The sequence below is a fragment of the Biomphalaria glabrata genome, chromosome 18 (assembly GCF_947242115.1).
Source record: "Biomphalaria glabrata chromosome 18, xgBioGlab47.1, whole genome shotgun sequence".
In the NCBI taxonomy this organism is placed as follows: Eukaryota; Metazoa; Mollusca; class Gastropoda; family Planorbidae; genus Biomphalaria; species Biomphalaria glabrata.
In genome coordinates this window covers 22,701,969-22,728,965 of record NC_074728.1, presented here as the reverse complement: position 1 = coordinate 22,728,965, position 26,997 = coordinate 22,701,969, and the positions used below count along the sequence as shown (strand labels likewise).

The window sequence follows — 26,997 nt, the reverse complement described above, 5'->3', positions numbered from 1 at the left end:
TATTATTGTTTGTATGTAGATAAAAAAAAATAATCCAACCTTAGAAATAAACACAGCGATCCGCCAAATTCTACCATTGTGCTAATTTAACTGCTCAGATAAATTTTCCATTTCTGCTAATTGTGCTAAGTGTTCCGCTAAATTTACCAAATGTACAATGTGTTCTGCTAAATTCTCCAAATGTAGGCTACAAAATGTCCCGCTAAACTCTCCAAATGTACAAAATGTACAATGTGTTCTGCTAAATTCTCCAAATGTACAAAATATCCCGCTAAATTCTCCAAATGTTCAGTGTTTCGCTAAATTCTCCAAATGTACTAATTGTTCCGCTAAATTCTCCAAATGTAGGCCTACAAAGTGTTCTGCTTAATTCTCCAAATGTACAAAATGTACAATGTGTTCTGCTAAATTCTCCAAATGTACAAAATGTCCGCTAAATTCTCCAAATGTTCAGTGTTTCGCTAAATTCTCCAAATGTACTAAGTGTTCCGCTAAATCCTCAAAATGTGCGAAATGCTCTGCTCGATTCGTGCTAAGTCCCGCTTAAAAAAAAAGGTTTGGTAAGGACTGCTCTAAATGAACTTGTAAATACGAAACTAACCCATACGCTGTTCTATAATGTTACGGCAGTAATTGGAGAGATGAAACATCTTGTGAGGAAGCTATTAGTCATCGGATTTAAAGGGCAAGGTCATAAGTAAATATATTATAAATGCATGAATTGATTTGTAAGTTTCAGAAGTTCTTTTATTAAAAAAAACAACAAAAACAGATGTTTTTTTTCTTTAGGCCTACTTCAGGGACGAACATCGTGGAGAAAGGGGAGGACAGCGAGTAGGGCTCGAACAGAAACATCGTGATAAAAAAGTACATACCACACAGTTGTAGGCCTATTATTTTTTTATTCTTATTATTATTTTAATTATTTTACTTGTGACTCTGATTAAAATTTTTCTACAGGGCCTACTTATTTTACTGTCTAGTTTTATGCCAGTGAGGAGGAAATGGCTTCCAAGGGGCATCTCTGTTACGGCTTTCTCCTTTAAACTCCCCCCCAAAAAAGATCGCTTATGTCATCCCCAAGCTAGATAGGTGTCTTAACCAACGCAGTTGTCGAATGGCAAGTATAGCTTCCATCCACTCCGATCGCCAGCAGAAAAATAGTTATTTGTGAGGTAGTCTTGCCAGCGTAAGCCCGTAATGGAGCGAAGGCATCTTTAAAGGAAACGTTCAAGGAGCCTTGGACCGTGTTGGACGCTGGAAGCCTCCCATTGAGCACACAGGCATCAGATGTGGCTCCTGAAAGAGACAGCTGGAGAGCTTTCACGAAGACCAAGGGACACATATTTGAGGCCCAAAGAAAAGTACTTGCCAAAGTTTTATTTAGCGTGTGTGTGTTTCTAAGGTGATATCAAAGAAAGGGAGTATTTATTGTTAGAAAGGGAGTATTTATTGTTAGTTGGAGAGAGAGAGAGAGAGAGAGAGAGGGGGGGGGGAAAACCAGTGACTTGACAGAATTTAAGTCATTGGTTTATATGCATGACTAAATGCATGACGAGTAGGACGTAATCATCTTCTTTTTTGAAGTAACGTCTGCATTATATAAGATAAGAAGATAAGAGAGAGAGAGAGAGAGAGCATTAATGTAATGTTAGTCTTGTAGAATGATGCAAGATGTGCGGTGCAGTTGTAAGCTGTGTTAAGTACGCCAGATGATTTCACAATGCCAGAGTGTAAAGACGTGGTTTTATTTAAAGTTAGATTTGTTTAATTATCAGTTTATTTCCTCTCAATTTGAATTTGTCTATATGTAATAAAAGTTAAAGTTTAGTTTTGTTCATTTTTTCAACTTTCATAAGTTAAACTAGTATACGCCTACAGCGGTTTAGTTGTCTACCAGCAGTTGTGGTGTTACAAGTCAGCAAACGTCATCAGCACAAAGACAGGTGCAGGCAGAGTGTGCAAAATGTGTTGTTTTTTCTTGCTTTTAACAGGCTTCTGAATTTTTCAACTAACCGATATGGTGGACTTTTCATATCACAGACGGCCTTGCTTTATGGGCATTTGGGCAAATACCTCGAGGGCCAGTACCCAAATTATTATAATTATATTTATAAGAATTATTATTATATTAATAGCTCATCTACTAAAATATGTCACCATGCATATTATTAGTTCACCCAGTATATTATTATTTTATCTCTTATATTAGTTCACCCAGTATAATATTATTGCATCTCTTACATAAGTTAATCTCTTATATTAGTTCACCCAGTATATTATTTAATCTCTTATATAAGTTAGTCTCTTATATTAGTTCCACCTAGTATAATTTTATGTTATCTCATATAAGTTAATCTCTTATATAAGTTCACCCAGTATATCATTTTATCTCTTATATAAGTTATATCTAGTATATTTTAATTTCATCTCTTATATTAGTTATTTGGTCACTCCTGAAAGTAAGGACAACATTTTGATATGATGATAATCGAATATTAGTATCACTAACACTATAACTTCAGTCGCACACAAACACACTAATAACATACATAATTTCCAAAAACAAAATAACTAGTTCAATAACACAAGGTTTTTGACCAGTACACAAATGAACTAAATTAACACCAAAAGAAATCTGGGTTTTTCTTTTTGTCTGTATATAATTGACATTTATTGTCTCACAAAAAAACATTTTAAACAATCAGTCAGCAAAACATTTGAAATAATCAAACAATAAATTGAAATAAAAAATCACAACAGGAAAATTCGGAGAATTTATTTAAAAGCAAATGTTTAAAATTGTAGAAAATATATATGTAAAAATATCACAGTTAATTAAACAAATTATTACAGTCCAAATAAAGAGGTGATAGTGGAAAATATCTGTTGATATTATATATATCCATCTTATACTAGTCATTTATAAAAAAAATTTGTAAAGATACTAGTATAACTTAACTCTTTCTCTCCTAATCAAGGATACCATCGTTGATTTGAGCCCATTACATTAAATTAATGTTTAATTTTTTAAATTTGACTTTGTTTGCATAAAAAGAGCAGGCATTTCCCTTTAATTTTATACCAAATACAACATTTTCCGATAACAAACAAAAAAGCTATTGAAGCTTAATCATAACAGGGTAGTGAAATAGTAATGAGCAAAATAAAGGATTCCTTCAAAACTCGGAAAAATAATTACGGAGAGAAAGAGTTATGATTCTCTATATCATGAGTGAATTCAGTCTGAATATAACAAAGAAAAAAAAGGGGAGATAAATAATAATTTAATTAATTAGATTGGATAGCCTCCCTTAGCACAAAATGAGCACCATCCAGCATGACTAGAACATACAGTTGCTTACTCTTGAGACCCATGATTTCAGGATAATAATGAAACTTCATAAACAAACTGAAATTCTTAGCTAGAAATGCGGTGATATCACTACCGATGTCCCGGGGCAAGCTTAGATTCTTTATAGAGATCCGACTTCCTACTTAGAGTTTACCGACATCGATACACAAATAAAAATACAGATTACAGGATTGTGGCAAGAATTGAATGTGCGACATGTTTCCATCCCCTTGAATTGTTGAAACAGACCAGCGAAGGCCTGCCTCCATTGGCCTAGAGTTTCAAGAGACCTATTCTTAACTCCTATGCAAATTAAAATTGGTGTTTTTTTATGGTAAGGATATTTTTTTGTTTGTTTTATGTATCACTACTTTCAACAGAACCTGACCATGATTTTTTCATTGTGCATAATATATGTATATATATATCTGATATATAAAGCAGGAAGTAAGGTGTATGTATGTATGATGTATGTATGTCCAGCCCACTACTGGACAGCTTACCGATTTTCAAACTCTACTTTTTTTTTTATTGCAAAATAAAAAGAATGTGAAGGGAATATTCCCCCATGTTTAACATAGATCTAAACTGAAACCCGTAGATCAATAATACCAAAACAAAGGCCGGCAGGCCGCTTGTCATATTCAGCTAGGATACGATATAAAATAGTTTTATAGAATTGTGTGTATGCTTGATATGAATGACAAGGAAATAATTATAGTGCAGGTAATAAATAACAGGCTCTATAAGGTGTGAGTTTTCTGACTTATATTGCAACTAGAGCCATAATCTGATAACTTAGATACCAGTAACCTGTACAATTCTCGACACAGTTCTAGTCTCCGATTACGACTCTGCTGAGTGTGACACATTACAGGCAAAGATGGCTGTTATTTCTTTCGTCTTTTAAGTTGAATGGGACATCTGCTCATTGAAATAAGAGTCTAAGGAGGCTGTCCCGGTAAAAGCAGACTTTTCAGATTTCTCTGTCTGAATTGCACTTGTTTCGCCATCAATCTGTTTACCTCGTTTTTTTCTGAAAGAAGTGTTAAAAAAAAAAGTTTTACACACTTTATTAGTCAGTCAGGACAAGATCATCTTATTTAAGACAGTTTCCACTGAACCAAAAGGTAATCAAAGTCTTGTTGAACATTCCAGGGCTTCTTTACTTTTCTCAGTGAATAATATCAGTCATAATTAATTTCTGTGGCATTAGATGTGTCTAGAAACATCTTTTCCCCTTGCCACTTTTTGATAGGCTGGAAGTGAGATCACTCATCATCATAGGCATGAGCAATGTGGGCTGTGGCAGCCGGCTATTCCTCTAAGCTGCCGAGAGGTTGGGTCAATGCAGGTCAGTGTTAAAGCACACTATAAGGATTGGTCTTGCTGAAAGAGGCTAATCCACTCCCTTCCTCCTGCCTAAATACCCAAATGAAAAAACTTTCCCAAACATCAAACTTAATTTGTAGTTTGGTCGCACTAACCCTGTTTTCTGCCGATTGTAAATTTTTAATGTTATGGTTAGAAAAGCTGCTTGCAGTAATGCTAGTTGGTTGATATTTGACATGTTCTATTTTCGTAAGTATTTTCAAGAGAGGATGCCAAGACTTGTTCTGCATCTATATTTATTTACAATCAAAGTGTGCATATTCAATTTAAAAATAGTAATAAAATAAGTTTTCTAAAACAATGTTTCCCAAACTTTTGACCTATGTGTACCCCTTGTATAATTTTTGTAATGCTCAGTACCCATCCTCCCCCCCTCCCCCCATGTTTTTTAAATTTAATAACAGAGCATAATAAATGGGTATTTTAAAAAAATCAGTATAGTTAATAATATCCCCTTCAAAGTCTTCTTGCACCCCTACGGGTACATATATTCCTTATGTCCATGTAGTGCGGAATCTTGGAGTTTTCTTCGACTCAACACTATCTTTCAACCCACACATAAGTCAGCTCTGCAAGGGTCTTTATCTGCAGCTGCGTAGATTAGGCCTGATCCGACCATATTTAACAATGGAGTCAACAAAAACGCTAGCTGTGGCATTCATACTCTCCCGCCTTAACTACTGTAACGTCTTGCTTGCAGGTATACCTGATGACAAAATAGCCAAGCTGCAATGTATACAGAACAATGCTGCACGAATAGTACTTAGAAAAACAAGACAAGATTCTGCTACTACGCTCTTGCGCACGCTCCATTGGCTTCTGTGAAAGCGAGAATCAATTACAAGGTCGCCACACTTTGTCATCAGTGTATATATAACAATGAGATGCCCTTGTACCTTAGAGAACTGATTACTCCATATGTCCACCAGAGAGCCCTGCGCTCAATAGACTCAACACTTTTAGTGGTGCCACGTTTCTCCCTCAAAAGCTACGGTCTATGTGCATTTTCTGTGCACGGACCAAAGGTTTGGAACTCACTCCCCACTGATCTCAAACAGACAACATGCTACACTACATTCAAGAAGGACATTAAGACCTATCTGTTTAAAACTGTTTTAGATTAACTGTCATTCTAACTGTCGTGTTTGTGTTTGTAATGTTATTACAGAGCCTTGAGCCTACATTTTCTTTGTTAACAGCGCTTTATAAATATATTATTAGATTCCACTTTGGGAAGCACTGTTCTAGAAGATCAAGTTTGAAGCAGATGCAGGTCACAAAGTACCGGTAAAAAAAATATTTTTTTTTAAAGAAACATCAAACCAGTTGAGAGTAAACAAATTGATCGCACATCACTTAAAACATAAATCTTGAACTAGTGAGTTGTATTAATAACCATGCCTTATCATTTTCACTGACCCCCGCCTCTCTCTCGTCTCTCCCTCCTAAAATGGCGGCAAGGATCTAATGTTACGTGTACAAACAATTCAACTGTTACCTTTCTCTTGCAATCAAGAACAAACACAAAGGCACTAGAAGCAGTGGCACAAAGAAAGGCAAATACTTCCAAAAGTTGACTAGAGAAAGACAAGAAACAAACAAAAAAATTTAAATTTAAACATAAGTTCTGTGCATGGATCTCATTTCTAAACGAATGGCATTTGTCTTATTTATCTTATACTCTTTCAGCTACTAATCATTTTCTTCTTCTTCTTCATTCTCATTTTTTATGTTGGAGTGTTCAGATGACTAGACCAATACATGAGATGAACTGTGCAGTGGTTTCCAAATCAGGGAGCTCTCGATAAAGTTCTCGGTTCTCGCTTGTGTGGGCTCCTTCAAGGCGGAGAGCCCAGCGCCCTCCCTACCTGCGCGGCGGATTACACAGGCAGGATGCCACATCTATTAGAATCGTTACTGAACTCCAACATAAATGAGGTTGCGTGTCAATGTGTTATGTGCCAGGAGGCCCATTGACTCCGACTTCAGCCTGCTTTTCTTTCTAGGTGTGCTCCCATAGCCTTTGATCATCCAAGATCATCTGCAAAGCAGCAGGGTTTCATCTACCTGGGTATAGAGTTAGAGAGCCTTATACTCGCTTTTTGCAATCATTTCCCTGGATTTCTGAGATGTTTTTAGTAAATATTCTAACCACTGGAATACTCCACCTCATCCTTTATAACTGCAAACCAGTAGGTCCGCAGCTGTTTATTTGGTTTTCACAGCTAACCCTATATCTAAGGGTCTTTCCCCTCTTCGCCTCATGGGGACGCGCTTGGTAGAAGGTGGTAGCTCCCCCAAGAGCTACTAATCAGACTTGAAAGAAAGATAAATTTGTCCGTTATAAATATTTTGAATAAATTATAAGATGAAGCAATTCATTTTTTCCTCCTCCATTGAATTTGAAACATTTTGACATGCATGTAGAAATGTACATTTAAGAGAATGCATTCTATTGCATTATAAAGGGACAATTTAAACAATAAATCTGATAAATATTTGAGGGCTTTTTTTTTCTAATAAAAAGCCAAAAATGGAGTCAAATGAAACACTTACATGGACATTTTCCAGTAGTTCTGTCTTTGCAGTCAAGTCCTGCACACTCAACTCTGCAGTCCCCCAGACAATCTTCTCCAAACTGGTAAATCTTGCAAGCTAAGTTCAAGAAAGACAATCCATAGGACAATTGGCATATGTTTATATGGTGGCTGAGTGGTAAAGCACATGTCATCCAAAACTATGGCTCGGGGTTTGAATCCTTTCAGCCTTAACGAGTATCTGACATTAGTTGGGGAAAAGTAAAGGCAGTTGGTCATTGTGATGGCTACAATAAATAACTCATTAACTGTGGGCCACAAAAACAGATGACCTTTTACATCCTCTGCCCCCATAGATTGCAAGGCCTGAAAGGGACACTGTACATTTATATGGTACCTTGGCAAGCGATAAATAAATATACACATCATTAAGACAATAAGTAAAAAAAAAATTTGTCTCCCTTTCAAATCTTGTGGTCTATGGGACTGAAGATGTTCAGCACATCTGTTTTTATGACTGATGATAATGAAGATATTATGTGGCCAGCACAGTAACGAAACAACATCAAACAGCCATTAGAGTTGGATGGAGCTAGATATGTCAGAATTAAAAGATTCCAGTTTTCCCTAAGATTCAACCTTGTACCTCATGGCTCAGAAACCAATTACTTTACCATTAAGCCAGCACCCCTTAATTTTATGGATAAGGTCAAAAGTTATAAATGTACTTTTTTTTTTTATAGAAGCCATATTAGCTCTGCATGCAGCAGCTGTTTACATAGTTGTTTTTTTCCCCCTTTCTTTGCATAATAAGAGTTTTACAAACAGTTGCATTAATTATGCATAATTAAAAAAAAAATATATTTGCACACTTCTTTGTATACAGACATGTTAATTATGGTGACATATTTTATGTCTATGTTAAACATTCTGTTGTGACTCACTGACATCCCTGCATGATATGGCATGATATTCCATGTGGGACAAGAATGTACTGTTTAGTCTTTTTCTGCCCTAAGCGATAAGGGAATTAAGAGTCTGGTGTTTGAGAACAAGAGAAAAGAGGTCTGGTAACTTTTGGAGGCTGTTGACATAGAACTGTAGCAACACTGGTGGTTGTGTTGTTGGGGGTGGCTGAAGATTGGTGGAAAGGATGGGTGAACTTAAGAACTAGACTCTGTAATGGTGTAGGGCAAGTGAACCCAAGGCTTGAGGACTGCTAGACTCTGTAATGGTGTGGGGGAAGAGAACCCAAGGCTTGAGGACTGCTAGACTCTGTAATGGTTAGGGGCAAGTGAACCCAAGGCTTGAGGACTGCTAGACTCTGTAATGGTGTGGGCAAGTGTACCCAAGGCTTGAGGACAGTTACTTATGTTTATTGTGTCCACATTAAAACTGTAAATATGCATCATCATCCTTTCTGACTTCCCCTTGTTGAGTAGTGTCCCTTAAATTTACAGCACTGCCTCAAAAAAACAACAACAACCCATAGTCCTGAAAGGTTTGATTGAACAGGTATAGTTTTTAATTCCACACCTTTCAATCAGTCTTTTTCCTTACCCATTGTGCAGCCATAAACAGGATTCTGAAATCCTGCTTTACATTTAGCACACGAGCCATCCACCTTATTGCAGTCTGTCTTGCAATTTTCACAGCTATTATTGCAGTTGACGCCCCATCTGAATTCTTTGCAATCTGATTTATTTAAAGAGTAATTAATTTATTTAATTAGAAAAACTAATAGCAAGAAGACATCTTTTAGACATGATATAGAAATGGGTCATGAATAACTTTTTTACAACTAATAAGAATATATGTTTTTTGTATAAATAAAGACTTTTGCAGTGAATAGGCTGCCTCAAGTTATTGTTAGTCTAGTTCACTACAGCTGAAATTGTATCAAAGGTTTATAAAATAGTGTTAATTCTTTCTAGAGACAAGTATATACTTTGTTACTCTGTGGCCAGTACAAAAACTATTCAAACCTCCTGGATGTGCACGTTTGCAATACAGTCCTTTTTTTTATCTTTGTGTTTCTACTTTTAAAGAATTAAAGAGCTTACACAAATATGTATAAAATTTTGTTAATCAAAGTTCAATTGTAAGCTTATGATCAATGTATGTACATTTAGTTAGAGTAGTAATGCACTATAGTTGACAGACTTTGAACCTGAAATTTTGTGATGTCACAGAGAGTGGGCTTTGGTTTGTTGATGGTAATTTTATTCAGTTGGTATCAGGACTTCAAGGTGATAACATCGATTATTGAAAGAGACTCGTGTGGAAGAGTCAGCTTATTTTCTCTGTAATTTTCCACGTTTCGACGGAATTATTCATTTTGTTCATTTGTGTTTCACTACCCTGTTGTGATTTAACTACAATAACTTTTTTTCGCATGTAATCAGGAAATGTTTTGTTAGGTCTAGACTTATAGAAGAACACATGCTCTTTGTATACAACACAAATAAAAGTTTATAAAACCAAAATTTAATTTAACTAAAAAGGGTCAAATCAACTTCGGTATCCTCAGTTAGGAGAGAAACAGTTAAAGATTAAAGTTGTTTAAGTTATCTAACAGTCTGGATTTAGTTCTTCAACTATTCTTGTGACAGATATGACACACATTCTATATTTAGAAGATCAAACTAAAACAAACACAAAATTCTCAACTTTTCCCCAGACCACAAGATTATTCTCTTACTCTCTGGGCAGATAATGCCTGGCAAGCATGACAAGGATTTGAACTCTTCTGTTTCCCCTTTGCAGTCAGCACCACCATAGGCAGGGGGAGGGTTGTTACACAATCTGAAACAAATCATTGTATTTACATTAGTTTCTGGTGGAATCTAATGTCTATGAATTTCATGCTCTTGATATCAAATTATGCAACTTTTAAATGGTTTTCATAATCTGAATGCATGTGTTTGATTTGCCATAAGTAAACCTATTTTATGCTAATAATCTAAACACAAAATACTAGTTTTTATAGCAGCTCACTAGATGCTAAAAACATCACGCGTGTTTCTTGATATAGAGATGATGAGATCTTCAGTTATGAAAGTATTAGCTCTAGAGAGGAGAACAGGGGAGATCAACACAAAGTTTGTATTTGTTGAACTGTACATTGCATCTGGTTTTTACTTGTAAATGTTACGTGACAAATATACATATTACATATAGACTTGCTGGTCACCAAGATGTGTCGTTATATGTATAATAAAATACTGGTCACCAAGTACCAAAGACGACTAAACTTAAATTTTAATTTTGCAATTCTCATTTCTGATTTCTGCTCAGGGATTTCGATTTCTCGTGCCTTCACCTTCTTGATCCCAGGTAAACAAATAATACTCAATGTCAAACGAGACTGTGACACAACTCAAATGGAGAAGTTTTAAAGTTTTCTACAAGAGATGAAGATTTGATCCTGTTGTGTGTAAGAAAGCTTAAAAAATCGTATAGCTGTGTTAAGGGGGTCCATAGGAATAATTCAACTGTTTTGATAGAATCTTTATTTAGAAATTTAACTCCAGTATGTTTGTTTACTGAGTACTTAAAGTCAGTAAAGTTAAAGTTCCCCTCTCAGACCTTGTATGGCCTATGGTTAAAGAGGGTGTCATGTGGCCAGCATGATGAACAACCGCTTTTACTTTTCCCAACTATGGTCAGGTACCCATTAGAGCTGGGTGGACTCAGAAGCGTCCTAAAGATCCCAAAATTTAAAAATTCCATTTTTCACCAGGATTCAAACCCAGGACATTGATTCAGAAGCCAAGCATTTCTCTACTCAGCCACCATGCCTCCAACAGCAAGAAAACCTTCTCCCACATACCTCCCTACCCCACACATGGCCAGAGCAAACTAACATGGCTTTTCAATGACAAGTACCTCCTCAAGTTGACATTGGATCAATGTAACCCTTTTCTTTTGACCATCACATAAATGAAACTTTGCCCCATAGCTAATTTCAACATCAAAGTAGTCAACTAGAGGACCTTTCTCCATATTTCATACATACTAAATCTCTCTCAAAAACTGCAGAATTAATAAAAAAAAAAATTAAAACAAACAAGCTGTTGAGACTAAGAGGATAATTTGACAGAAAAAATAAGAGTAAACTAAGATACTCAGAACAAATGCAGACAATGCAGCCAGACACCAAGCCAAGCTGTGCCATGAATGTGACTAGCTTTTCATTGTCAAAACTAAACATTACTGCCACCATTCATATCATAGAAGATGGGATTCTTCTTCAACCACTAGGTAAGAGCTTACAAATTGAGTCCAAATCTTTTGAAGCAAATTTATGCCAGGTAAAAACATCTTTTTAACTTGCCTTTCCTTATCTCCAACTATGAAACATTCTAGGCTCATCCTGAAACTTATGATGCAGGACTAAATAGAATTGCAGCCCTAGCTCCTATGACATAATGACTCCAACAAGGATATTGAAATTCAGAAATAGTTCTAGATACAAGTGTACTAAGTCTATAAGTAAAGAAAAGTCTTACCTAACTCGTATATGTTCTGAACTCTCACAGTCTCTCTTGCATTTCCACTCAGTCCACTCACTTAATTGTCCATCAACTGATGACAACAGAGGGAAAATGCTACAAAGGCAGGTCCAGGACATGAATAAAACTCTTAAAAAACAAAAATGCTACAAAGGCAGGTCCAGGACATGAATCTTGTTAAGCTCTTAAAAAACAAAAATGCTACAAAGGCAGGTCCTGGAAATGAATAAAACTCTTAAAAAACAAAAATGCTACAAAGGCAGGTCCAGGAAATGAATAAAACTCTTAAAAAACAAAAATGCTACAAAGGCAGGTCCAGGACATGAATCTTGTTAAGGTCTTTAAAAAGAAAAGCTTCAAAGGCAGGTCTAGGACATGAAATATTGTTAAGCTCTTAAAAAACAATAATGCTATAAAGGCAGGTCCAGGACATGAATCTTGTTAAGCTCTTAAAAAACAATAATGCTACAAAGGTAGGTCCAGGACATGAATCTTGTTAAGCTCTTAAAAAACAATAATGCTATAAAGGCAGGTCCAGGACATGAATCTTGTTAAGCTCTTAAAAAACAAAAATGCTACAAAGGTAGGTCCAGGACATGAATCTTGTTAAGCTGTTGTATCATTCTAAAAACTTTCAACCCTACCTATGCAGGTGCCATTAATCCTGTCGAAGCAATCTTTTCCTTTACACTTGACTTTGCAGTCCCCCTTGCAATCCTCACCATACTCAAACTGCTCACAACCTAAGAAGTAAAAGTAGACATCAAACTGTATCACAACCTAAGAAATAAAAGTAGACATCAAACTGTATCACAACCTAAGAAGTAAAAGTAGACATCAAACTGTATCACAACCTAAGAAGTAAAAGTAGACATCAAACTGTATCACAACCTAAGAAGTAAAAGTAGACATCAAACTGTATCACAACCTAAGAAGTAAAAGTAGACATCAAACTGTATCACAATCTAAGAAGTAAAAGTAGACATCAAACTGTATCACAATCTAAGAAGTAAAAGTAGGCATGAAACTGTATCACAACCTAAGAAGTAAAAGTAGGCATGAAACTGTATCACAACCTAAGAAGTAAAAGTAGGCATGAAACTGTATCACAACCTAAGAAGTAAAAGTAGACATCCAACTGTATCACAATCTAAGAAGTAAAAGTAGACATCAAACTGTATCACAATCTAAGAAGTAAAAGTAGACATCAAACTGTATCACAATCTAAGAAGTAAAAGTAAGCATGAAACTGTATCACAACCTAAGAAGTAAAAGTAGGCATGAAACTGTATCACAACCTAAGAAGTAAAAGTAGGCATGAAACTGTATCACAACCTAAGAAGTAAAAGTAGACATCAAACTGTATCACAATCTAAGAAGTAAAAGTAGACATCAAACTGTATCACAATCTAAGAAGTAAAAGTAGACATCAAACTGTATCACAACCTAAGAAGTAAAAGTAGACATCAAACTGTATCACAACCTAAGAAGTAAAAGTAGGCATGAAACTGTATCACAACCTAAGAAGTAAAAGTAGACATCAAACTGTATCACAATCTAAGAAGTAAAAGTAGGCATGAAACTGTATCACAACCTAAGAAGTAAAAGTAGGCATGAAACTGTATCACAACCTAAGAAGTAAAAGTAGGCATGAAACTGTATCACAATCTAAGAAGTAAAAGTAGACATCAAACTGTATCACAACCTAAGAAGTAAAAGTAGACATCAAACTGTATCCCAGCCAAAGAAGTAAAAGTAGACATCAAACTGTATCACAACCTAAGAAGTAAAAGTAGACATCAAACTGTATCATAATCTAAGAAGTAGACATCAAACTGTATCATATTCTAAGAAGTAGACATCAAACTGTATCATAATCTAAGAAGTAGACATCAAACTGTATCACAACCTAAGAAGTAAAAGTAGACATCAAGCTGTATCACAATCTAAGAAGTAAAAGTAGACATCAAACTGTATCACAATCTAAGAAGTAAAAGTAGACATCAAACTGTATCACAATCTAAGAAGTAAAAGTAGACATCAAGCTGTATCACAATCTAAGAAGTAAAAGTAGACATCAAAATGTATCACAACTTAAGAAGTAAAAGTAGACATCAAACTGTATCACAATCTAAGAAGTAAAAGTAGACATCAAGCTGTATCACAACCTAAGAAGTAAAAGTAGACATCAAGCTGTATCACAACCTAAGAAGTAAAAGTAGACATCAAACTGTATCACAACCTAAGAAGTAAAAGTAGACATCAAACTGTATCATAATCTAAGAAGTAGACATCAAACTGTATCATATTCTAAGAAGTAGACATCAAACTGTATCATAATCTAAGAAGTAAAAGTAGACATCAAGCTGTATCACAATCTAAGAAGTAAAAGTAGACATCAAACTGTATCACAACCTAAGAAGTAAAAGTAGACATCAAACTGTATCACAATCTAAGAAGTAAAAGTAGACATCAAACTGTATCACAACCTAAGAAGTAAAAGTAGACATCAAGCTGTATCACAATCTAAGAAGTAAAAGTAGACATCAAACTGTATCACAATCTAAGAAGTAAAAGTAGACATCAAACTGTATCACAACCTAAGAAGTAAAAGTAGACATCAAACTGTATCACAACTTAAGAAGTAAAAGTAGACATCAAACTGTATCACAACTTAAGAAGTAAAAGTAGGCATCAAACTGTATCACAATCTAAGAAGTAAAAGTAGACATCAAGCTGTATCACAATCTAAGAAGTAAAAGTAGACATCAAACTGTATCACAACTTAAGAAGTAAAAGTAGACATCAAACTGTATCACAACCTAAGAAGTAAAAGTAGACATCAAACTGTATCACAATCTAAGAAGTAAAAGTAGACATCAAGCTGTATCACAACCTAAGAAGTAAAAGTAGACATCAAACTGTATCACAACCTAAGAAGTAAAAGTAGACATCAAACTGTATCCCAACCTAAGAAGTAAAAGAAGACATCAAACTGTATTCCAACTGGAGTGCTTTGAGGCAGTGACTCTACTGTTGTTGACTCGCAAGTTCAAACACTTAAGTTTCATAAAAACTTAATATCAAATCAAACAACACATACATTTTGCTCACTTGAAAATTCACTCTTGAAATGTCCTTCTAAAAAGTTACCCCAAATTCATTATTTAGTCACATTGAACATGCTAATTTGATGAACAAAATTCAATTGACGGTAATCCATTGGGATAGCTAAACAGACAAGTGATTAAGATCATAGCACATTTGGGATAGCTAAACAGACAAGTGATTAGGATCATAGCACATTGAGAAAGCTAAACAGACAAGTGATAAGGATCATAGCACATTGAGAAAGCTAAACAGACAAGTGATAAGGATCATAGCACATTGGGATATCTAAACAGACAAGTGATTAGGATCATAGCACATTGAGAAAGCTAAACAGACAAGTGATAAGGATCATAGCACATTGGGATAGCTAAACAGACAAGTGATTAGGATCTTAGCACATTGGGATAGCTAAACAGACAAGTGATTAGCATCATAGCACATTGAGAAAGCTAAACAAAAACTATTGGTAAAAGTATTTCTAAATGCACAGATTTATTATGTCTACGCCTATTGTACATATAATTACTTGACTGATCCAGACTGATTTGATACAATACACTTAATATAAGCTTTTTTTTTTTTTTTAAAGTATTTTTTTATGTTTTTCTTGTATAAGTTTGTTTCTAAATCATAAATTTGTGAACTCTAAAAGTAAGTTATGAACTTAAGAACATCATTACTTTTTTTTTTTATTACACTTTCTCCTTAGCAGTTTCACTTCACATCTTCACATATTCAGAGTTAAATATTTCTTCTTTAAAAGCACCTTATGCTCCATTATCCAAGACTATTCTAAATACACCCCCTACCCTACCTGCCTACTCAAAACACCCCTACCCTACCCGCCTACTGAATACATGTCTGATTCAGGTGAAAGCAGTTTCAATTCTGACTGCTAAGAGAAATCCATTATCTCCCACCCTTATAAGACTATCTCATATCCAGGACCTCCAAACTGTCTTTGAGTCAGTACAAGCAAACTAACAACAGAATTTTATCTCAGATCCAGGACCTCCACTCTGTCTTTGAGTCAGCCTGAGCAAATAACAAAAGTCTACTTGTAGGAAAGGATTATGAAAAATAATTTCTTCCCTGTCTCTAAGTAATTTAAAACTTCATGAACTTGCAAAGGAATGCGATAAGAAGAGACTGAGACTCTACTACGTAATCCATCTGTTGTTATACCGTAGTTAGGTCAAGAAATTACTATCCAATTAATTTGCAATGATGTAAATTAATTACGTCTGATAAGATTTCTGCTTAAAAAAATAAGGAACTTGGTAAACAAATTATATGGGTTCAAACATCCTAAAGTGATTAATTTTCAAAAGATATTGGCTTTTTCTAAGTAATATTTTTCTATCTAAGTCATATTTTTCAACCTAAGTTGTTTTTTTCTATCTAAGTCATATTTTCCTATCTTAGTCATATTATTTTGTCTAACTCGTATTTCTCGTCGATACAACATTTTACCTTTGTTGCAGCCATTGGTGGGATCCTTGAACCCAGCTTTACATGAGTCGCAGCTTCCGTTAAACTTGTCACACTCCGACTTGCAGTTCTTGCAGCTCCCGACACAATCAACATTCCAGGTATAAGGCTGGCAATCTGCAAGCACACAAAATTTTAAAGTCCCATAAAGACTACAGTGCACAGATGCACTGGAATAAATCCTTTGCTATGATAGTAAGAAATTTTTCAACTTCTTAAGACTCTTAAAATTCATATTTTTAAAATGAACATCATTAAAAAAAAATGGACTTTAAAATTATTTTTTGTATTGCTTGTATAGAGTAGGTCTTTCACGCTATAGCAGCAGCTCAGCGACCCCAAATACGATTTGTGTTAATTTTTTGTCTCTTTTATTTGTTTTGTAGCTGATGGAGGCCTTGTAGCCCAAACATCCTTTGTTTACTTGGTCCCACAAGGTACATGTATGCATGTTCATTGTAATTCTATTCAGTTTACAATGTATTTTCTATACGCCATGACAAGCTAGTTAAGGATTGCATAAGACTGGGAGATTATTCAGGGCGAAGCTAAGACTCAGGAGTGTCTTAAAACTCCTGAAATTCAAAATCATAGTCTTCAATAGAATTTGAACCGTAGAAACATCATTTCCAAAATCCTTGCATTTCACCAAACAGCCACCATGCCCCCTAATATGTGCCCTGTATAAACATAAGTGATGATTTATTCCATGCATCTTTTTGGTGCTTGTTCATACAGTGACAGCAACTTGGTGAAGTTTGTGTAGAAATAGAGTTCATTTCATAGTAACAGCAACTTGGTGAAGTTTGTGTAGAAATAGAGTTCATTTCATAGTAACAGCAACTTGGTGAAGTTTGTGTAGAAATAGAGTTCATTTCATAGTAACAGCAACTTGGTGAAGTTTGTGTAGAAATAGAGTTCATTTCATAGTAACAGCAACTTGGTGAAGTTTGTGTAGAAATAGAGTTCATTTCATAGTAACAGCAACAAATATCTTTAAATTGAACTCTATGAGATGTGACAGACTAATAGGTTTTTATACGTATAACTACTACACAAAGATGGCCATAGACACTGAAGTTTTTGTAATCGCAAAAGGAAATGTTATTTTGCTTTCATAAGCATCTATATTAGAACTACAAAATAATCATGACTTTCGAGTCTTAAGATAAAGGATGAGTGCAAAGCCAAAAGGCCGTCCAAGGCCCGGTACATGGCAAGCCCTTCAATGCAAAGAATCCGAACCTAATTGGACTTTCATGGAGGTCAAGTGAACAAAAAGTGGAAAGAGGCTTCAGACAATGCCAGTGACAGATCTTTATAGAGACAGCTTGCCGCCCCATGTGCCCAATGGCAAGGAGGATCAAAGTCTAAGCAAGTATTTCACACCACTATTCCTGCTCAGTTTGCATTGGCATATTTTGTTATATCTGATGCAGACTAGAACCAGGGATGACGAGGTCTATTTCAGTTTTCTTTTTACCTTCTACATCTGTATTTGGCAAGAGCTTATCTTTAGGTCTCAAATGTGTGTATCATAACATTTGTAAGATTTGTCCAAGCTCTATTTTTTAAAAAGCCACTTGCTACCAGCAAGCGAGAAAAAAAAATGACACCTAAGTTGGCGTTTCTAGCCCTCACAGGTCTTGTAATCTTGCTAAATATGCATAAAACTAACTCCAATGCTTGAGGTGAAACATGCCTATATATAAAAGGTTGGAACACCAACAGTCTGAATGAAAGGATGAAGGATAATAACAAAATAAAAAATATGCATTTTGGACCATTATATTCACTGCAGCATTAAGAATATGGGTATATTGTCATTTATGCAAAACTTAAAATAGGTTCAGAATATTTGAATAGTTTTACTTTTATGAAACAGGAGAAAATGTGCACATAAAAAAAAAGCTTACCTGTTGGACATTTACCTTTGACATAACAATCTGAACCTCTCTTTTCTGTAGCATGCTCATCACAGATTGGAGACTTTGGCTTTGCACATATTCTGGAACACAAGAGTTCATTATCATTAATTCTATCTATAGGAAGCATGGTTGAGAGGCTAAGTACGCATGAACTTGGCTTGGCTACCTATCAAGGTAGAGTATGTGTTAACTGAGCGCCTAAAAGCAGCACGGAAAACCTTCTCCCAGATATCCCCTCCCCCCCACCGGTCCACAACTGAGAATGAACCATAACGCTCTGAGCATGCTATAAGCATGAAAATAGCGCTATATAAAAGCTATAACTTAAACAGCAACGGCAGCAACAAACTTATAATGCAAATGCTGTTTTGGAATAATTAATGTTGAATAGAATCCCCCCAGGGTAATGACCATAGCATAAACTGCTTGCAGGCAGAACAAGAAAACAAGGGAAATACTAGCAAGAAAGAAATGATAGGTAGAACAATACATTTCCCCACAGACAATAGAAATCAATTTGCCCTCAGACAATAGGAAATAATTTTTCCACAGACAACAGAAACAAATTTGCCCACAGACAATAGGATATAAATGTGCCCACAGAAAATAAGAAATGCATTTGCCCACAGACAATAGGAAATACTTTTGCCCACAAAAAAAATGGGAAACAAATTTGCCCACAGGCAATAGGAAATAAATTTGACAACAGAAAATAGGAAATACATTTCTTTTGCTAAAAGTTCTTAGAAGTGAACAGACAGAATAAGAAAAACTTTTAGATGCAGGAGTTAAAGATTATCATTCAAAGTAAACTATTTCAAACTAGATACATTTTTATCTGAATAGATCTGAATGCTTTGTTGTGAAATTATATTTATGATCATTGAGTTTTCAATATTACTAGAAATTTTATCATTTTCCCTTTTTTTTTTTTGTGCAACCAGCTTAACTAAATTTTATTTTTTATAGCATGGACTGTTAATGATTTGCAAAATAATTTCTATACATTTAAAAGTATAAATCCACAATTAATATATATTAGTAAAGGCAATTTCAGTTTTCTGTGGTCTCTCATTTCAAAAACATTTAGCAGAATTGTACATCTTTAGTAAGTTGACTACGGCTCATTTCGTGGAATAGGAGCCTGGACATTAACTATGGTCAGAACTTTATCACCCACAAAGCTTCTCCCCCCCCCCTCCCCAAGCAGCTGTTGGGTCAAAAGAAACTAAAATATCAGATAAGATTTGGGATCAGCAGTGTCACAGGGTAGACAGAAGAGTAGCAGCTCCTGATTTTCACCAGAGTTGACTCCCTGAGCCTTTCCTGTGTTTGGGTTTAGGAGGATGAAAGTCTGAATAGCTACTAGCTTATAATAATTCTGCACGAGACCTAATCTTAACCTTTTTTACACTGTTACATAACAGAGAGAGGAGGCTGAGCGATAAAAGCGCTTGGCTTCTGAACGTGAGACCGGGATTTGAATCCTGGGATTTTTAAATTTCGAGATCTTCTGGCGCCTCTGAGTCCACCCAGCTCTAATGAGTACCTGACGTTAGTTGGGGAAAAGTAAAGGCGTCTGGTCCTTGTACTGGCCACATTACACCCTCATTAACCGTAGGCCACAGAAACAAATGACCTTGACATCATCTGCCCTATAGACCACAAGGTCTGAAAGGGGAACTTTACTTTTTACATAACAAAGAAAAGATTTATCCTGATTATAATATGTCAACAATTCAATGAATTCTCTAGCTACCTGTTACGGTGTTGAAATCGGTCTGAACATATACGACTGCAGTGCCATTCTTCCCAAGACCCTGATTCACTGCCTGGGCATGGACGATAGAATGATTGATGCAATTAATACTAATTAAATAGTAATTGTACATGAATAGGTGTTGTGTGGTCTCTGCAGGAGAATACAAGTGTGCATATTTAGATCATCCTGCAGGATAGGCTCACTATGAGAGCAGGTAATAAAATAGAGGAAGTTAGTGCAATGAGGCCTTGCTATACATCAAACAAGCCACAATGAGAAACAACAGACACAAAGGCTAATTGTCTGATATTAACTCTTTCTCTCCTAACTGAGAATACCAACGTTAATTCCACCAGAATGTGGTAAATAATCACAGAGAGAAAGAGTTAATGTTGGCCAAGGAGGCAGAAATGTCCATACAAGGGGGTTTAGCAACACAATTCAGGAAGTGGATGGGAAGGTGTGACAGGGTTACAAAGCGAGACGGGGTCTTAATGTCACTTTTTGTTTTAGAATTGGGAGTGTATTAATCTCATGAGGGATGGATGGTGCCTAGCATGAAAACAGTAAATTTAGTTCCTATCTGGAGTTGAGTATTTACATCAATGCAGTGCTGTATTGTCATAATATGCAGATACAAGTATCCCTATGATGTGTACAATTAAAATGAATATATTTCTGAAGAGAAACAAAGAAACAAGAACAGAACTTTCAAAGATTGTTTCTTAAAACATGAATATTCAGGTAGTAGAATCATTAAATTGATCTTACTTTTCTTTATAGATTATAAACTACAGACCTTTTTTTAAAAAGAAGATAATTACATGTGTTAATCTAGTCATGCATGTTTTATTAAAGACATAAACTCTAATAAGTCATTGGTTTTCCTGGTTACTTTAAGGCAACCTGTTGCATGCTCTAATGGCACTAGGAAAGAAAGAGCATTGTATGAATTTGTCCTAACATAAAGAATACAAAAAATGTGATTTAATCTTTGTCTTTCCGAGTAATTAATCAGGCTGTATGTTTGGTTCAGTGTTTTATTAATTAGTGCTTCTTTCGTTTTTAATCCTCTGTCTTGAACTATCTCTTAATTTAGTGACTGTGCTAATGTTGCTACTCTAGTCTAATGTGAATATTTATTTGTTATAAATCTTGCAACTATATTTTATGTCTATTCTAGTTTCTGTATCTTTTCTAAGAGTCCAGTTTACTGATTCAATATTATAGTAAGAATAACACTTTAAAGGCTAACCACAGCTAATTACAACAAAAGCATTATTTCAACTCAGAAAAACACAAGCATAATCTCTTGATCTTCAAGCTAGAAAGAGCATTGTATGAATTTGTCCTAGCATAAAGAATACAAAAAATGTGATTTAATCTTTGTCTTTCCGAGTAATTAATCAGGCTGTATGTTTGGTTCAGTGTTTTATTAATTAGTGCTTCTTTCGTTTTTAATCCTCTGTCTTGAACTATCTCTTAATTTAGTGACTGTGCTAATGTTGCTACTCTAGTCTAATGTGAATATTTATTTGTTATAAATCTTGCAACTATATTTTATGTCTATCCTAGTTTCTGTATGTTTTCTAAGAGTCCAGTTTACTGATATTATAGTAAGAATAACACTTTAAAGGCTAACCACAGCTTATTATAACAAAAGCATAATTTCAACTCAGAAAAACACAAGCATAATCTCTTGATCTTCAAGCTAGAATGAACTCATGTAACCTCAACAGAATTGCCTGAATCAGCCAGAAAAACAATTACTTAGTACACTTTAAATTTGAAATGATCATTAAATGCTAGTTTCACCAGATGTATTATAAATACAAAAATGGTAGACCTTCCTTTTTTTGAAAGAGCATCTATAATATAAATTATTGTATGACAAGTTTCTTTCTTATTATAATTATTTCTTTAAAACAACATACAGCCATCTGTATAATGAGTATTTTCACTTGCTCCATTATCAATCACATTTGTGACATTTGCCAATAGAAGTACGTCTCCATGCGTATGCAATGCCTTTTGGCATTTTAAAAAAATTTCTTGGTTTAAATTATTTTAGTCCTGATTTATTTTGAATTCAATTTAGTCAACCTTAATACATACATGAACCAAAGGCTCTCTCGAAACAATCTTTTCCACATTTCTGTTGGCAATTCCCTTTGCAGTCTTCCCCAAACTCATTAGCACCACAAGCTGAAACATGCAGTCACACAAGATACAAAACTAGAAGTCTACTTATCAATATCCCATTTGGCAGGGCAGATTGGTTAACATGGTGTCATTCTGCTAACACAATGACTTTTAGGTAACTTAAGTACACTATCACATCTTAAGAATGATTAGCTAGCAAATTAACTTTAGGGAATCCAAAGTACACTATCACATCTTAAGAATGATTAGCTAGCAAATTAACATTAGGGAATCCAAACTACATGTTCACATCTTACGAATGAATAGTTAGCAAATTAACATTAGGGAAAACAAAGTACATGTTCACATCTTAAGAATGAATAGTTAGCAAATTAACATTAGGGAAAACAAAGTACATGTACACATCTTAAGAATAAATAGTTAGCAAATTAACATTAGGGAATCCAAAGTACATGTACACATCTTAAGAATGAATAGCTAGCAAAATGACTTAAGTGGATGGTCACATCTTAATAAAAATTTGCTAGTACAATGATTTCAGGATAAGTAAAGTAGAGAATGGCTTCAGGGTAATTAAAGTAAACTATCACATTATAGGAATGACTTTTGGTTTCAAAATTAAAATCTTGAGAATTACATTTCAACTGAGAACTCAGACAAATTTAAACTACAGAAAAACTATTTTACACAAACATATAGCCCCACAATAAAATACGGTTGCAATGAGCTTTAGCTTCTATCAAAACTAACAAAAGTTGGAACTCATTTAAAAAAATGTACTCACAAACATTACAACCATTTTTCGGGTTCTTAAACCCAGCTTTGCAGAATTTGCAGGTTCCGTAACTCTTATCACAGTCATCTTTACAGTTGATGCAGCTCTCAGCACAATGTTGCCCCCATTTGTTTAAAGGACATTCTACATATAAATTATAAGTATATATGAATATATAAACTATATATTTGTATATATACATTGTATGCATTTTTTTTAGCTATTGAGTTAGTTGTTTCATTTGTAGTTTAGGTAAACACAAAAAAAAAATTCCCCATTCACACTTTGCGATCTATAAAGCAGATGATGTAAAGGTCATCTGTTTCTGTGGCCCACAGTTGATGAGGGTGTCATGTGGCCAGCACAACAACAAACCGCCTTTAATTTTCCACAAATAATGTCAGTTGTGCCCTAAAGTGCCCTAAAGAACACAAAATTAAAAATTCAAATTAAAAATTCAAGTCTTTACTATGATTCGAACCCAGGACACTTTGTGTAGGAAGCTAGGCGCTGCCCGTTGGAACTAAAAGGACAATTGTTTTTTTTTAAATATAAAGACTGCTGAGACTTAAAAATGATAAATTTATAACTGTAATGTCAATTGAATAATATATTATATTTCAGGTTTATTTTAGGATGGCTGCCTGGTCGTGTGGTTTGTGCGCTGGACTGTCGTTCGGATTTATCGATGGTCGAGGGTTCAAATCCTGCCCGCTCCCATCCCCCGTCGTCCTGCGGGAGGTTTGGACTAGGAAGTAAACTATCTTCAACTCTGAAGGAACATCCGAAACATGTAAAACATTTTACAAACATTTTTACTCATTAGAGCTGGATGGACTCAGTGGTACTTTCAAGATTACAATTTTACAAATCGAAATCTTCACCAGGATTTGACCCCTGGTTCAGAAGCCGAGTGCTTTAAAACACTTATCCATTGCACCTCACAAGGTAAACAATGGTAAAATCTAATTTCTTTTTTCCCCCACTGAGATCTTTAAGATCAGATTAGTTAAGCCATGACTTAAACATAACTTTTTAATTTTTTGTCTCTGGTCAGAGAATGCCAGAATGAAAAAACACATGTTCCAAAACATGTTCCAGACCATGTTCCAAAACATTATCCAGACCCTATTCTAAAACATGTTCCGGACCATGTTCCAGACAATAAATGTTAAGCCCAGCAACACGTGCCATGGTGGAGTGGAGTGGACACCAGACTGCATGGTTCAAACGTCCTTACAGCTGAAAATAATTGACACTTGCAAACGTAAGCGGGCAACTCAACAACAAGCATTAACATTAAAAAAACTTGTGCCTTAGTTTTAAAAGAACATTTCGATGGCGCAAATCTTTTACCTTTTATTTTTAGAAATTGTAAGCTAAATTGGAAAAAAAAAGGGGGGAGCAACTTACTTTTACACTCTCCAAATCTACGCTCAAAACAATCTTTTCCCCCACATTTGTTTTTGCAATCACTTTTGCAGTCTTCTCCATATTCAAAGTTACCACAAGCTGAAGAAGGAATAATTTTTTGAAAGATTAAGTAAAAATTAAAAAAAATAAATAAACATTTTAAAAAAAACAAAGCTTATATTAAGTTTGATTGTATCAATTAGTTTGGATCAGTCATGTAATTACATCTGTAATAGCTTTAGACTAACAATAATAAATCTGTGCAATTAGAAATATTTTTACCAACTGTTTTTGCTAATATCATAATATTAGCTTTTTTTAATGCACTATGTTCATATCACTTGTCTGGCAGTTGGGAAAGAAAGGGGGGGGGGGATGGAGGTAGAAAGGGAAATCTGGGTGAAGGTTTCAAATGTATTTTATAGTAAAAAAAAAAAAGTAGTATGACTTGAATTCGAACTCAAGGGCTCAAGCCTCCTCAAGCCAATACCCTAACAACTGTGCCAGCGAAGAGCTTACGAAAATAAGTTTCATATCTTTCTATCGTAAGTTTCAAAATTTTGAGCGACGACCTAATTCTCTACACAAAGTATAAAGGGAACTAATTTAACTTATACCACTACATCTGTCAAGTACAATTTCTTTACCTTGTTGGAAACCCAACAGAATAATTAATTGCCAATAATTAACGGATAGGTTAATTTTTTTTAATTCTTGTTTTGTCAGGTACAACAAATAATAATGCAAAATTTCAACTTCATCCAAAACAAACAGATTGAGTTGATATAAGCTTAGTAAAAAAAGATTATTTCTACCATCCCCCTAATTAAAGAAATACACTGTTTCAATATTATCAGTGCCCAAATACAATTCTCTAGGTATTATTTTACAACCTTTTGCATCATTTAATTAAATATACAATGCTTGAAAAACTAGTATCTGGAAACGTCTGTCAATATGAAAAAAAAAAAAAGATCTTCATTATTGGAAGAGAATTTCTACTTTCAAGGCTTTTTATTGAACATATCTCTAGATAATGGGTGATAATATTTCTATTAAAACTGAACTAAAAACAGAAGGTTTTATAGGACAATAATTAAAGAGGGAAAACCAGATAATAAATACTGATGTTCCAAGCAAATTTTGGCATGAATATAATGAGTTTCAATTTACAATATTAGATCATCATAGATGTTCAACAAGAAAGCCATGAACTAATCCAGTCTGTTGTGAAATCATGAAATTCTGTGAAGGAAGCAAAACTAACAGGAAAAAAAAAAATTTACATCTAAAAAAATCATGCCCTTAATCTTAGCCTTTCCTCATGGATAATCAAGATTATTTTTGTCAAAATTAACTAATATTCATTCTCTGGTACTGCCAGGGTCAGGCTTCATTAGAGAGAAACAAAATTCATTCTTGTCCCCTAACAGTGTCCAATGAAAAATTTTCTGGTGATGTGGCAGGTCTGCAGCAGTACCACCCTCTGACAGGCAATGAGAATCTTTTTGGGATATTAATGGCCTTGAAGGTATCTGTGAGATCAGTTGTCATTATCCCCTCGGTTGATATAACTAACAATAGAGCATATTGTTGTTTTTTTTATAAAACTTTCATTACTGCTTAATCTCCAAGCTTAGGTTCTTGTATTTTCTATGCTTTTCCATTTCATTTTTCCTTAAATTATGGGATAGTGGTACGGCAGTGTCAATGATGGTAGCAGCTCTTTGGGAAGCGAGGTTGAGAGGCTATGTACGATAGAACTTGGCTTGGATACCTATGAAGGGGGCTCAAGGTTCGACACCCGACTCGAACAGAGTTGTGTTTACTGAGCCCTTAAAGCGCAACAGGTGAAAATCTTCTCCCAGATACCCCCTCCCAAACACTTGTCCACAAATGAGATTGAATCAAACCACTCTGAGCATGCTATAAGCATGAAAGTAGCGCTATATAAAAGGTATAATTTATTTTTTGCTTTCTTTTTTTGTCAATATCAGTATTTTCATTATATTATTACTAAAATGTCTAGAACATAAAATTTGGAATTTAAGAAAATGTTGTGTTTTATAATTAGGAATTAATCTTTGGACTCAAAGCTAATATATTTTTATAAGATGGATAACTTAGCTTCCAAGGATAGCATATTACAAAGTCTTGCTGTCATCAAGAGACACATTATAGAAACAATTTTATGATCGTTGTAAACCGTCAGAAACTGTGTCTTACAATCAGAACAATGTGTTTGTGGATCTTTGAATCCTGCTATGCAGCTGGTGCACTTTCCATATGATGTGTCACAGCCGCCTTTACAGTTGAAGCAGGTCTCTTTGCAGCCTTCACCCCAGTAGCCGAGAGGACATGCTGTAAGAAGAGAGAACATTTTATTGCCACAAAAAAGGTGAAACATTCATAGTCCAAAGTTGTTTTTAGTTTAACTCTTTCTCTTCGTAATTATTTTCCATGTCCCGATGGAATTATTCATTTTGCTCATTTGTGTTTCACTACCCTGTTAGGATTAAAGTTAAAAAACTTTTGTGCATGTAATCAGGAAATGTT

At 34.9% G+C, this 26,997-nt stretch overlaps 1 protein-coding gene across 2 annotated transcripts in view; it reads right to left on the bottom strand.

Annotated features, from left to right (window-relative positions):
• Positions 1–2,788: 2,788 nt before the first annotated feature.
• The window catches only part of LOC106055530 (uncharacterized), a 50,671-nt gene continuing 26,462 nt past the window's right edge, over positions 2,789–26,997 (bottom strand). For both annotated transcript variants that reach the window (XM_056016605.1, XM_056016606.1), the window contains 14 exons: positions 26,668–26,802; positions 24,442–24,540; positions 23,038–23,172; positions 22,206–22,295; positions 20,088–20,160; positions 18,317–18,408; positions 16,383–16,517; positions 12,443–12,541; positions 11,796–11,871; positions 9,986–10,089; positions 8,845–8,979; positions 7,304–7,402; positions 6,246–6,324; positions 2,789–4,391 (listed from right to left, as the gene is read on the bottom strand). In XM_056016605.1, the coding sequence (XP_055872580.1) occupies positions 4,262–4,391; positions 6,246–6,324; positions 7,304–7,402; positions 8,845–8,979; positions 9,986–10,089; positions 11,796–11,871; positions 12,443–12,541; positions 16,383–16,517; positions 18,317–18,408; positions 20,088–20,160; positions 22,206–22,295; positions 23,038–23,172; positions 24,442–24,540; positions 26,668–26,802 (1,481 nt within the window). In that variant the 3' untranslated portion in view covers positions 2,789–4,261. The remainder of the gene's footprint in view (positions 4,392–6,245; positions 6,325–7,303; positions 7,403–8,844; positions 8,980–9,985; positions 10,090–11,795; positions 11,872–12,442; positions 12,542–16,382; positions 16,518–18,316; positions 18,409–20,087; positions 20,161–22,205; positions 22,296–23,037; positions 23,173–24,441; positions 24,541–26,667; positions 26,803–26,997) is intronic.